Below are 12,982 nucleotides of genomic sequence, written 5' to 3' on the forward strand. Positions count from 1 at the left end.
TGGAGAAGTTTTTCATGGTGGTTACTTTTGCTGAGGGGGTGGGAGGAATGTGGATTTCCAATTTGGTCAGATCTAACCAGGGAGGAGCTGACTATTGGTGTAGAGCAATGGTCGCCCATCTTGGTAATGACCAGGTCAAGGATGTTGCTACCTCTAGTGGGGGTACGAACGAGCTGGTCCAGGGCATTGGAACTGATCACCTCCAGGAAACGTTGGGGAAGTGTATTGGTACAGGAGTAATTTACCCAGTTAATGGAGGGGTAGTTGAAGTTGCCTATAAGAGTGTTAGATTGGACCCTAATAATCTCCAGGGTGCTTAGGAACATGGGAGTGCGAGTCTTGGGACATGGTTGGGGACCTGTAGCAGGCTATGACCTGCATTGCTGTCTTACCCAATGTTAGCTGCACCTGAAGTATCTCTGATGCATTATGTTGGGCTACCAGTCTGGAGGTGTGCGCATCCTTTATGAATATGGCTAGCAAAGCTAAGAGAGTGCTACACAAAGTCTATAAAACTTTTAATCTGTAGAAATTAATTGGCCATAAAGCAGTGGCCCAGAGAACGAACTTCATGCCGAATCTTTGGTAATGATTCTGTAGCCATGATCCCTTGCATATGTGGTAAAGATGTTAAATGATTACTACCGAAAGGTATCATAACATCATGCAATGAGGCAACTGTGTTTGCATCGAGAGGTCAAAACATGCAGTGTTATGCTTTTTGCTTTCTATGATAAGAATCCGTTCTGCCAAAAGTCAAGAAATAAAAGGTAGAAAGATGTAATGTCAAAGTGATACAATATTACACTGACCCTTGTTTGCAGATGCCATTAAAATGGTCCCAAATGTCCCAAATGTCTTGCTTCTTTGTGGGTAAATATTTGTTAGTCTTGGTAGAAATGTAGAAGGGGGTCCAATGTAAGTTTCAGAACTGCAAAGAAGCTAGTCAATGTGTGGTGAATGAAGCCAGGCAACAGCATGAATCACAAGGGGAGGGAGGAACAAGTTGGAGGTGGAATAGACTAGTCATCAGTACCACCCACCAATGAAGTTTTTACTTTGTGTGTAAAATGGCCTTCTGAGAGTCGGGCAGAGATAGGCTTGCCATCTAGATTGAGGCAGAAGATCCTTCCTTGTAAGAGCAGTGGGGTGCAGAAGATGATGGAATGCATAATGCACAGTAGCAGTGAGTACAAAACCTTTCTGGAGAAGTTCAGTATTCCAAGTGAGAGGCCAGAACAGCGTAAAAGTCAGAGCAGGGAACAGCAGCATGTTCCCTTTGGATGACTTGTATAATTGTGGCTTGTTGGCCAGCTGGAGTACTTGAGAGGCTGGAGAAATCACTTCAGAGCTCTAGGAACCAAACTAGTGGAGTTCCCCAGGGATCTGTACTGGGACTCCTGCTGTTTGGCATCTGTTTCTCAGAGGTCCAGGCTAAGACAAAAAGCCTGTGGCTGAGCAAGTTTGCAGACAACTGCAATTCTGGTGCTGTCATTGACTCCCCAAATGATGTCAAGAGGGTCTCACAGCAACTAATGATGACTGGTGCCAAAGTCCTGGCCTCACGCTAAATGCAAATCATCATACCATTCAGCAAAAAAACGACCCCTGCCGATTTTTTACCATATCAACAGCAACCCCCTAAGCACACAACCTGTGGTGAGAGACCTGGGCAGTCAGGTTGATAACCTCACATTTGACCATCATGTAGCGGCAATAGTCAGTGTTTTACTTGGTTCATCTCATAAGTAAAGGGATTGCATCCAGAAAAAACTCTCTATACTCTACACCAAATTGAGTATATCGCCCCATTTGGGATGTACCCTCCAAACATCTGCATCAACAAGAAAGGTCATTGAAATACCTCAAGAGTCCATTGCCTCCACCTGTTCTACTATGCAGACAGGCTCGAATCACTATTGCCGTACTTGGTATCGTACAGATTGCTCGGGGTGATCTGTGTCTCGCCTACAAGTCAGTCTCGGACCCTGCCCTACTAGAGACGATCCATATCCGTAAGACTAACTCCTCACCCACTACCTGCTCAAAAGGCCTGAATCTAATATACATCAACAAAACTTGCTGGAGGGGAGAGGTTTGTCTCCCACAGGCTGCCCAGTCTCTGTAATAATCTTCCCATACACATCAAAGAGAGCTCCTCGCTGACCCTCTTAAAGTGCAACCTTGATGAGTGGATGGGAATCCACAAATTTTGTCCCAGAGGTTCCACCTGTGTCCCTCATTGACAGGGGTGACAGGTGCTGACTGAGGCTTCTTTTTGAGGATAAACTCTTGGCTAGGCTTGTAAGGGCCCCAGAGACATTGGCCTAGTAACCTCCTATGAGCTGTCACAAATTTGGAGTTTCACATATGGGAAAATGGACATTGTGTGGATTTGAACTGCAAGTCATCTTGCAAAGCTAAAGAAGGGAAAAAGAGGATGTATACCTCGGAAGGACAGGACTATCCTCCCTGACAGGGACTGAGCTCTTAAGAAAAATGGGATAATAGGTAAACTGATTCTAACTACTGCTGGTGTTTCAAAGAATAAACCAAAAGGGTTGATTCCCAAATAGTGGATACTTAATTGCAAAGAGCAGGGGTGTTTTTTTGTGGGATCACACAATCTGTATTCAGTAAAGATTTTTATGGGATAAATGATATGGTGGGTATTGAGTAAACTAATAGAATCTTGAATAGCAACATAAAGAGGCAATGGTTTCTAATCCTGTATGAAAAAATGGCCTGTAAAGTTATTCTACGAGTTGAAAGTAAGGTGGGAAATGATTGATCTGCTACTAAACCCCATTCCTATCAAAGATGAGAATATTTCTTATATTTGCAGCGACTATTTTTCATAAATTGAATTTATATAAATGTCAAAAGTTGACATTTTAATGCCATAACCACCTGTCATTCTCTCATTTTTTTATATATGAAGTTTGTATATCAAACAATGGTATTGTCTTCACAGTTTGTGAATTTTGTCTTCACAGTTTGTGAATTTCCTATAAAGTGAAGAGAACTAAGTGAATTGTTGGTGTTAAAATATGAAAGTGCCTACAATATTCTTTGAACAGAAACTTCCCAACCTGTTGGCACTAAACCAACTTACCTTTGTCTATAGTCCTATACAACCTCAGTAACTGCCATGCTGTTTGAAGCCTTATCCAACCAAACTTTATCTGTAGGTCCTTTAAGTCGTCCGGACAGACTAATATTAAAAGTGACCCAGTCTCACAACTATAATAGCCAGGGATTGGAATGATCTTACTCAGCACATCAAAAAAAAAATGCCAACTTATCCTCATTCAAAAAAACATTAAAACGATTATCTCAATGGTAACTGGCTCTGCCCCTGTATTGCTCCTGGCTAGTTTCTTTTCCTGTTACTTCACAACTCCATTTAGCAATTAATGCTTATTACCTCTTTGTTACTTCTAGAAGACTTATTTCTCTAACAGATAATATAATACATTATATTACAGCATACTCCTACATGAATGTTTCTCATGTAACCTTGTTTAATTTAATTTTTGTTAATTTGTAAAAATTTGTGTTCATGACCACTAGTATCCTTGCGTAAATATTAAATGCATTTTGATAAATTTGTTCATAAGGACTTGAACTTTTAACTAATTGTTGCTGTACTGGAGCTGTTCTCCCCTGGTCTCTGCTGACGCTACCTGGTTAACAAATGTAAATTTAAATAAAATAAAAGAATCCCATTCCCTAGAAAATGCTTGCCTGAGTCTGCTTTTATGGTTGCCTTTTGTACATCTGTTTGAGAGGAAGCAACTGTCCAGTATGTACTGAACACTAGCTCCTAGCATACAGGATATAAATGATGGCTTGACAACAGGGAGCAGCTAGAAACAAAATTGTGCATGTATATTAATAATTTACTATAAAATTGAGTAGGGAAAGAAGGTCAGAAAGGTGAAAGGTAAGCAAAAGAAAAAGTGTCTATATAGGAGATGAAGGAAATGATATCGGGGAAATGACAAACCGTACTAAAATTTAATGGCAAATTTAAATGGTTGAGTTGATGTAGTCTTTTAATTTAAACAAATCTAAAGGGCGATTTATGGACAGTGATGAAATACAGGTGAAGGTAGAATGCAGAAGGAATGGGCGAGAGGCAGGGAAAGGAAACGAGATGCTGAGTGAAGATGGAGCTGGGAAGGGTCTACTAGCCAAGGAGGCAAGCTGTTTCTTTGGGAAAATCCGTGTGCTAAAGGAAGTTGCAGATGGGGCGTCTTCCTTGCCTAACTTTCAGGAGTAGGGGTATAGTCTGGAAAATGACTATCCTAAAGAAGGAAGGCAGATATTGGGAAGAAAGATGAGAAAGGAAGCAGGTGATGGTCAGCAAGAATGCAATGCAAGCAAATCGGAAGCAGACATGAAAGCAATGTATCTGGGCGTAACCACATTTAAGAGAATGGCAAGACTGCCATGCCGTTAATTTCAGGTTACCTAGGAGTCTCACTTGGTTTATCTATATGCTGCTCATTAAAGTATAGATTATATGAAATGAAAGTGCAGAAACAGTATGAATAGACTTTGAAGAAAGAATAGTGCAGCTCTTCAGTGGATGGGATTGGATAAACCAGAAAGGTGTGCTTCTGTTAAGGGAGGATCTCCAAAATGTTAATTGGGATCTATAGCAATGTTTACAAATATATCCTGTGCACAAGCAGAAAACCTCGACCACAGGGTTTCAAAAAAACCAACCAGAATTGTTTTTGAAGGAAGGCAGCCCTGCCTGCACACTCCATATACCCTGCTATGTGTTGCATCTATGACAGCACAGCAGTGACTGAGGGGGGAAATATTTCCTTAACCTTATTGAAGAATAACCTTGGAAATTGATTTTTGGCATGAACACAGACTACATGCAAACTGAAAGTGGCACTTCCATTCACTTACACTGATTTAAAATCCATCCACCTGCATTTAAAACACCGTGTAGCATTTGATTACATTTTTGAAATAATGGTGCAATGTTTAAAAAGCAGGTAGTATGTGAAACCCTATGCCAGTGATAAAAGGGGAGGGGGTACTGATGGCAATGAGGGATTGACAGTTTGACATGGTTAAAGAAAGATGAAATTTCATACGAAATGGAGATTTGAGTCCTAGGAAGTTAATAAAAATATATATGTTTGAAACTAAGAGAACACAGATCATTATTAAGGTTTGATGTTGAAAGTAATAAGGGAGAATATGCTGTTGCCAAGACTGAAGATGGAAGAGGAATAGAATTAAGTCACAAAAACAGAGTTACTGGGAAGTTCCAGGAAGGGGAGAGAATTTCCTCCTAACACTATAGGTTCTGGTAGCTCCGTTTTTATAAATGTTTGTAGTAGTCCTCCATGAACCTTGTTGCTGTATTAAGGCACGGGCAGATACAATCGTAAGTGAACTTCATATTTCATTCTACACCAAATAGATGTTGGCATGTTTCTAGTTAGTCAGCTAGGTTTGCTGTTGGAAATTTTGGGAGTTTAGAAGATTGTTTTTTTTTTTTCTTTTTTTGTTTTTATTCTCTGACTTCACTAGAGAAGAAAAGAGTAGTGCAAGAGGCATCCATTTTGTAAGAATCAGGTCAAGTAATCTGTGCACTGTAATACAGACTAAGATGCAGTAACAAGAATTTGCTTGAACTGCACAAGCCTGCTCGTCCTCTAGGCAAAACACCTACTGTCCTTTTCCCTAGTTTGCCTCTGGAGCTCCCTGCCACCTCTTATTCGTACTACAGACAGCCACTCTACCTTTTAAGACCTTGCTTCATTCCCATCTCAGAACCCTCTGGGAATGTTCCTGCTCTCATCTCACATGACTCCTACCCCCCCCCCTCCTCTCTCACTGCTTTACTTCTCTCTTCCCTTCATCATACTGGGCTTATCTGACTGCTACCATCTTCACTTTTTCTCATTTACTCCTACTCTTGCTCTACTTTTTTTCTTATTGTCCCACCTTTCTTACATTCAACACAACCTCTTATCCCCCTGTCTTACTTTAACTCTACAGTTTTCAACCCTGTGCTTTCACATTGCAAAAAATCTAACAGGAATATGCACCAATGGATTCTTTTTATTTTAATTGGCGTGTGTCGGTGTCGGTGTCTTCACTGCAATGGTGGATTTTTTTGTCATGTTGTGTAATACCATCGTTCTTCAATAGTATTATATAAATGCATTGTCTTCATATTATATTGCTGCTGTTCATGGAGCTTTTCTCCCCGGGACTCCATTGAAAATGGGCTGCTCTTGACCCAATGGACTATCTTGGTGAACTGTAAAATAAATAAATTAATAAGTAATTAAATAATTGGCTTAACATTTGCTCAATTTTTGGTTAAGTCTAGGAATGTTTAGACCTATCCTACTCGGAGGTATAGGTATCCTAGTTTTCATGGCCATCATGAACTGGGATCTGGCTGGAAATGTGTCCTATAGCAAATATAGAAACTCCACCCGAGTAGCAATAAGGTACACAGCGCTAGTGTAGGGGAAGTGCTCTCTTTACATTAAAGCCAACTTTCAGGAAAAATGCAGGCATAAATGTTTTCTAATTGCAAGAGTGCCTTAAGGACAGGCAACTCAAGAACCACCATGTTTAAAGAGCAACATGGATTGGATTGGCTTGGTGGCAACTGAGTTATGGCTCTAAGAACAAAGATGGGAGGACAAATGTATTTAAATAGCAAAAGGGAAAAGTCTTTGGAAAATAATACTTGTGTACTTGCTCACAGCAGCCAGTAAACAATGAGAGTGAAGGAATTTGTTAAAATTATCATAAGGGGCTGACAAAGGCTGCTCTGGGTTTAAGAATGTAGGTAAAATGTATTTCAATTTACTAGAATTACCAATATAGGTGTAAATACCTTGGACAAAGCAGATACAATTATCACTGCTGTATGGGCTCATTTATGGGTAAGGGATGTTTTGATCCCAGATGATTTCACTTGAACTGCTGGTCAATGACATATGCTGTTTGCAGTTTTATGCAAAACACTTTTTTGTTTTTCATGTATGCAGGCACACACCATCTCGATACTATGCCCCAATGCATCTTAATTTTGTAAGGCAGTAAGGTGCTATTCCATGAAGTCTACATCCAGAATGTAGGGAGGAGTCCTTCCCTTTTGGGCATAACTTTGGATGAGGTTTGCTTGCAGCCATGTCAGTATGTTTGTGGGAATGGTGCAGTAACATGCAAACCCTTTCCTGCAGCCTTTCTACTTGCACATCTCTACCTTTTTTGGCTTACTTTGAGACTAGTCAGTCCTCCATCAGGACTATAGCCATTCAAGAATTCCATATTCTCCCATGGGAGGGTGAACCACCATTTAAGCCTTTAATTTCCATTATCTATTTCAACTTGGGATAGTAGCTTATCAAAATTTTCATCTGGCTAAGAAATGGACTTACTTTATGCTATTGGCAATGACTTGGTGTCCATACTTGGCCCTCTCTCTGTGGATTTGGAGATTATCCTGATCTGACTAGCTAGCTGGCTCTAATTTTTTTTTTCTATTTATCCATGCATCTTTGTAAAGGAAGTTGCATGTGGATTGCTGGTTTGGTTCATGATATTTATACAGCTACTGTAGAGCCTACAATGCTTGTTTTATAGAGAGAAGAATGATGCAGGCATGCTCTTAACATAGCCAACATGATTTGCTTCCCTGTTATGTGAAACTACTAATTGCTGTGCTCAGCCAGTTCCAACAACCTGGTTCTTTTATTAGAGGACTACTAATGATTCTCAATGTATATAACCTGACAGCTGGCCCTTGTATCAGGTCTATACTTCTATTATTTTATTTTTTGCATTGTTTACTTGAAAATATACTTTGCATAAAATGCAGAGAAGAAAAGAGGAGGTAGGAAGAACTTTAAAGTGTGAATATTGAATGAGTCAATATTCTAGACTAATTATGCCACTGAAGTATCGTGGAGAATTCCTGATGTTAGTGGTCTTGGTTACTAAAGAGCAGGATGGCAGGCACATGTTTTAATAGTAACATTATGAGTTTATTTTTTCTACTGTATTGTTTTAAATATCCTTTTGGTTTTCTCGCTGTGAATATTTCATCAATGAGGTTGTCATACAGAAAGACAAAAAGATGTGCACACAGTTTGCTGTTTGTAACTAGCATTTTTATTTATTTTTCAGCTGCTCTTCATGCAGTTTGTGCTGGCACAGGTAAGCCTGCCTCTTTAATTCCAAGTTGCTTGTTGTAGCTTATTTGCATTGTTTCTATGACATGCAGTCATACATTTTATATAAATAAAAACGGGCCATATTGATATAAATCCAGTTTCAGATTCTATATCATAGCTCAAAAAAATTCCTAAGTTACACTAATTTGCACGGCCGGTATCTGACGGTCTGTATCTTTAATGTCTGCCATCTCATTCAGCAGATAAGTTAAAGCAGTGGTCTGCTTTAGATTGGTCTTCAAGTATATTGGAATAAAAGGCTTAAACCAAGCCAGTTGTGGATGAAGTATACATTTTGTCCAAATCAGTTCATGTAGTGCTTGAAACTTTTTCTTCCTATACAATCTTTTTTTTTAGTGTTCATATTTGTTTTAGCTGCTTGTATTTAAGTCAGACCTAGTTAACCTTAAATGTATTCTCCTCACGAATATGTAATTATACTGCACTAGTTGCCAATAGAGTAGAAAGTAGTTGGGGCAGGGTGACTTTTGTATTGTGATATCATGGTTGTCTGGAGGAAGAAAAGTTGGAACACTGAGCCAAATGTTCAGTTTGCTTTAAGTCTTCTTTTTCAGTACAGCTTTTTCTGCACACTGAGTAAAGGATGTAATCTTTGTATTCCTGCCCTTATCTTCGGTCATTGTGCTTGTGACCCACAAATGTGTAGGTGAATGTAGATGTGACAAAAGGTGCTAGTGCTTGAAATTTTATTTATCAAGAAATGGAGCATGCTCATTTAAGTTAATAGCACATCTTGAGTAAGAATTGTTTTTGCTGAAAGAATACTTTTCCCCCACATTAAATGCTACCAAGTACTTGTAATTTTTACACTTCAGAGTATCTTAACATATGGTAGGGAATAAGTTGTTGCTGCCCCCCCCCCCCAAATCTTAATGAAATAGCATTTGTATAATGCAAAGAGAAACCCAGTGCTACCATGATTCTTGAAATGGGTCCCATTTTACATAATCTTTTATTTGACTTAGGAAGTTGGCAATAAATCCCCATAAAGCATGTGGATTTACAAGTATGTGCTCATGTATCTAGTGTGAGCTAAAACCGTAATAAGGCTAGTAATTTCCTTGCTCCCAAGTCTCTCTATAGCTGACGCTCATGCTCTTGGCCACAAGAAGACACTTTGTCTCTCAATGGTTTTATGATACTGTATTAGAGAAAATGTTAACAGGATACAGTATCCTGTTAATGGTTTTATGCAAAGAATAATGTAGTTTTTGCACAACAACTTTGCTGAAAATGCTTATAAAGCCTGTGGATCTGGCCACTTGTTGCTCTTACTGATATAAGTATTGAAAATTATGTGCATGTGTGTACATGTATAATGTGTAATGAGGTGTAAATTGACATTATGATGAAGCATTCAGTAACACTGTACCTCTGACTTCCTGATGCTGGATTGCTGAAGGTTGCTGAAGGCATAGGCTTCAATCCCAGTTTAAAACTTTCATATTGAGTTGAGGTGGCACGTTGACAGTGACTAAACTTCTGTTATGTAAAGTCGCTAGAATTGGAACGGACAATATTGGTACTGAATAGGGGCTTCATTGTGCAAAAGCCAGGTGCTTTGCTGCTTACAAATACATAGATATATAGGCAGGTGGTAGACTGATGGAAATGAGGGAGAAGTGTTCTCCGTGTCTGGTGCACCAACTTTAGAATTACAAGTATGAGTGTTTGTTTTCCTTTTTACCCATACTTTTTTTTTCTTTTTTCTTCTGCAGAAAATGCTGCTGACTCTGGTAAGTCCCTCTTTTGTAGTGTGTTTAAATCCCTGTGAAAATTTGATGGGATACAGTTGTCTTTCATTTTTCAGTTTTGGCTATTGGTAAAGACACTGCGCCAAGTCATATGTTTCAATGCTATATTTGGGTAAAGTTTGACCATTGCAATGTGTTTTTTTTTTTTTTTTTTTTCTTCTGTTTCAAACCCATGGCCATACGGGAGAAGGCTCAAGTCCAATTGTTCTCCTGCTTCTGGGTAGTCCTAAGAGTGAATGCAAAAACAAACTAGAAAGATAGTCACCCAGGCAGCTATTGAGACTGTACCTGGCCTCACAGGCATCCTGGCTTTTTTTCCCCAGTTAGGCCCTAACCTAGCCAATGTTGGCTGAGAAGAGATCCTATGATGGATCATGCATGCATAGTATTCACATTATTGTCAAATACCTGAATATCCCCAACAAATGTCTCCATTCCTAGTTACTCCAGTATTCTAATGTTGACTACTCAGGAAGCTCAAACTGGTATCTGTTCATTTCCAAACCCCCCACTACACATGTACACACCTGGCTCTTACAGTATGTTAATCGGAGTGCTAGATCTTTAACTCTGTAAACCACAGAGCTGATCAAAATTGTTATAGACTACTTGTACTTTGTTTACAACAGTCCCAATCTGATGCTGAAAGTACATATTGCAGACAAACTTGGAATATGAGATGGATTTATGGAAGTGTTTGCTGCACTGATGGCAGTGTCTAATAAGTAAGCTGGGTAGCCTTCTACACAGCAACCAAAAGTGTCAGTCACAACAGAGACAATTTAGTTTTCTGGTTTTATAGATTCTTTTACTGCAAAAATATATATCTGTTCATTGCACATTAGGTACTGTCAAGGCAACTTAAAGTACAATATTCAGTTGTAGTGTTGAATTTTTATTGCCCTTTTGTAGCTATTGCACTTTAGACAAACTTTTTATCTAATTTTCAAGAAATTTTCTAAGAGCCATGACATGTAGAAAAGGATTTCAAGTTAAATTAACACTCCAGTATTTTTAACTTTGGTGAGGAACTCTGTTTCTTTTTGTGGACATTGTGCATGTTTTGCTCAACAAAAAAACATTAGTAGGGTGTGACATCTCTGGGCCTACTTGGGTCATAAAACATAAAGACTTTAATCCAGTCCAGTTTTTTTTCAGTGAGCCTTCTATCTTTGACCTGTAAACAAGGAATGATCATAACAATGCAGGTGAAGAAAATTACTGTGGAAGATTTGTACAATTAGGAGCCTTAGAGATGCCCACAGTGGTCTGTTGGATTTGCTTTATGCTCCCCAGACTCACTGATGTCAAGGTCTATGTCAAGGGCCTTTAGCTGACCAAATTTGCAGACTATTGCAAGCTAGGTGCAGCCATAGAATCCTCCATAGACACTAGTGTTCTCCTGGAAGGACTGACGCAGCCAAATATCTTGTCAGTCAAATAAAACTAAATGCAAAGAAATGCATAATAGTATCCCTTGGGCAGTCCTCTGTCCCTGGTGACTGTCCTATTGATAACACACCCCCTCAGTAGTCGGGGACTTGGAGAAGCACATAGGAAGTAATCTAGTCTTTGACCATCGTGTCTACAGTAGTGAGGAAATCTTTCTATGTTGTGCAGCTTATAAACAAAGTTATAGCAACTGGGTCAAAGGAGGTCATTGTTCCACTTTGTATTCGGCCTTCGTCAGACTTGTCATTGGGTACATGCCAAAGGGGGCATTGTGCTCAACAAGGCACATCCAACAATTGGAATTTACAGCATTTCCTCACTAAAAGAATACATGGAATAAGTAACGTGTCCTATTTAAACCTCCTCAAAACCCTATCCCTGTCTTCTCTCTCTCTCTCCTACAAGCTGTTTAGGGGAGATTTATGCCTGGCATACAGTGCATTGTCAGACCCCACCCTGATGAACCTCCTGCATGTTTGTAAATTTAACAGCACCAGATTTACTGGTTCTAAAGACTTAACCTTGCTTGTGATATAAACGGGACATTCTGGAGAGATTGGTATGTATCCCAGAGTTGACCCTTCTCTGAAACGGGCTCCCCATCCATGTGAAGCACCTAAACCAATTCAAGTGCAACCTTGACAATTGGATGGGAAACAAGAAATTCATCCCTGGTTTGGCACCTATGTCTTTAATAGACACCGCCTATAAAATGTTTACTCTCCGAAGCCTGTGGCTTTCAGTGGTACTAGAAATTGTCAGTTTGGTGTGCATGGCTAGGCACACACAGGCTCCAGTAGTAGCTCACTTTATCTGTGTATACTAGGCTGTCTTGACATTAGGGATTCTTACCTGCCCTGACCCCTTTGGAAGCAAACGGGTGGAATCAGTTTGACTGCTGCTCCTCGTACCTTTTGAGGAACAGAATGAAACCACAGTGACCCCGAGGCCAGCTTCCTTGCACTCAGAGGTTCATAACTGTGTACTAGCCTAGCTTCCATGAGTGTTTTTAAGCTTAGTCATGCATCCTAAATCTCGGACAAGTTCTGTGTCAATATTGGTGATTTCATTAGCAATGTTAAGTGTAAGTAAGGGCTTGGGAGATGAAACCTTTGCAAGCAGGGGCCAAAGTCTGTCATCTAGTCATATTGTGGCATCATCCTTGGAGAAGGTAAAATGCTGCTCAGTGCTAGGCTCGTACCAGCCTGGTAGACTTTTTAGAGAGCTCCATGAAGTCTGTCTCCCAATAGTTTAGGGAGCTCCCTGATGTCTCTCTCCCTGTAGTTTAGGGAGGTATGTCCCATTTCATTTATACCCACATGGAGTATGACTTTAGTAATACTGCTACTTTGGGTCCAGCAATTTGAGTGCATGTGGAATGTAGTGGTTCCTGGCTCCTGACAAGCAAATGATTTATGACTTTCTCCTTACTCAGCCTGGTGAGAGGCGCATCCGTATGTCTTGCAGTGGTGTCTCCAATGACCAGAATGTTGGATTGTGTGGTGACTTGCCTTATTGGCTTAG

General features: G+C 39.9%; 1 protein-coding gene across 2 annotated transcripts in view; it reads left to right on the forward strand.

The window, feature by feature from the left end:
• Positions 1-12,982, forward strand: part of LOC122809171 (FXYD domain-containing ion transport regulator 3-like) — a 240,474-nt gene that overhangs the window by 58,988 nt on the left and 168,504 nt on the right. For both annotated transcript variants that reach the window (XM_044080460.1, XM_044080461.1), the window contains exons 3-4: positions 8,185-8,214; positions 9,971-9,988. In XM_044080460.1, coding sequence (XP_043936395.1) covers positions 8,185-8,214; positions 9,971-9,988 — 48 coding nt within the window. The remainder of the gene's footprint in view (positions 1-8,184; positions 8,215-9,970; positions 9,989-12,982) is intronic.

This window comes from Protopterus annectens, chromosome 8.part0 (assembly GCF_019279795.1).
Source record: "Protopterus annectens isolate FY-2018-M chromosome 8.part0, PAN1.0, whole genome shotgun sequence".
In the NCBI taxonomy this organism is placed as follows: Eukaryota; Metazoa; Chordata; order Ceratodontiformes; family Protopteridae; genus Protopterus; species Protopterus annectens.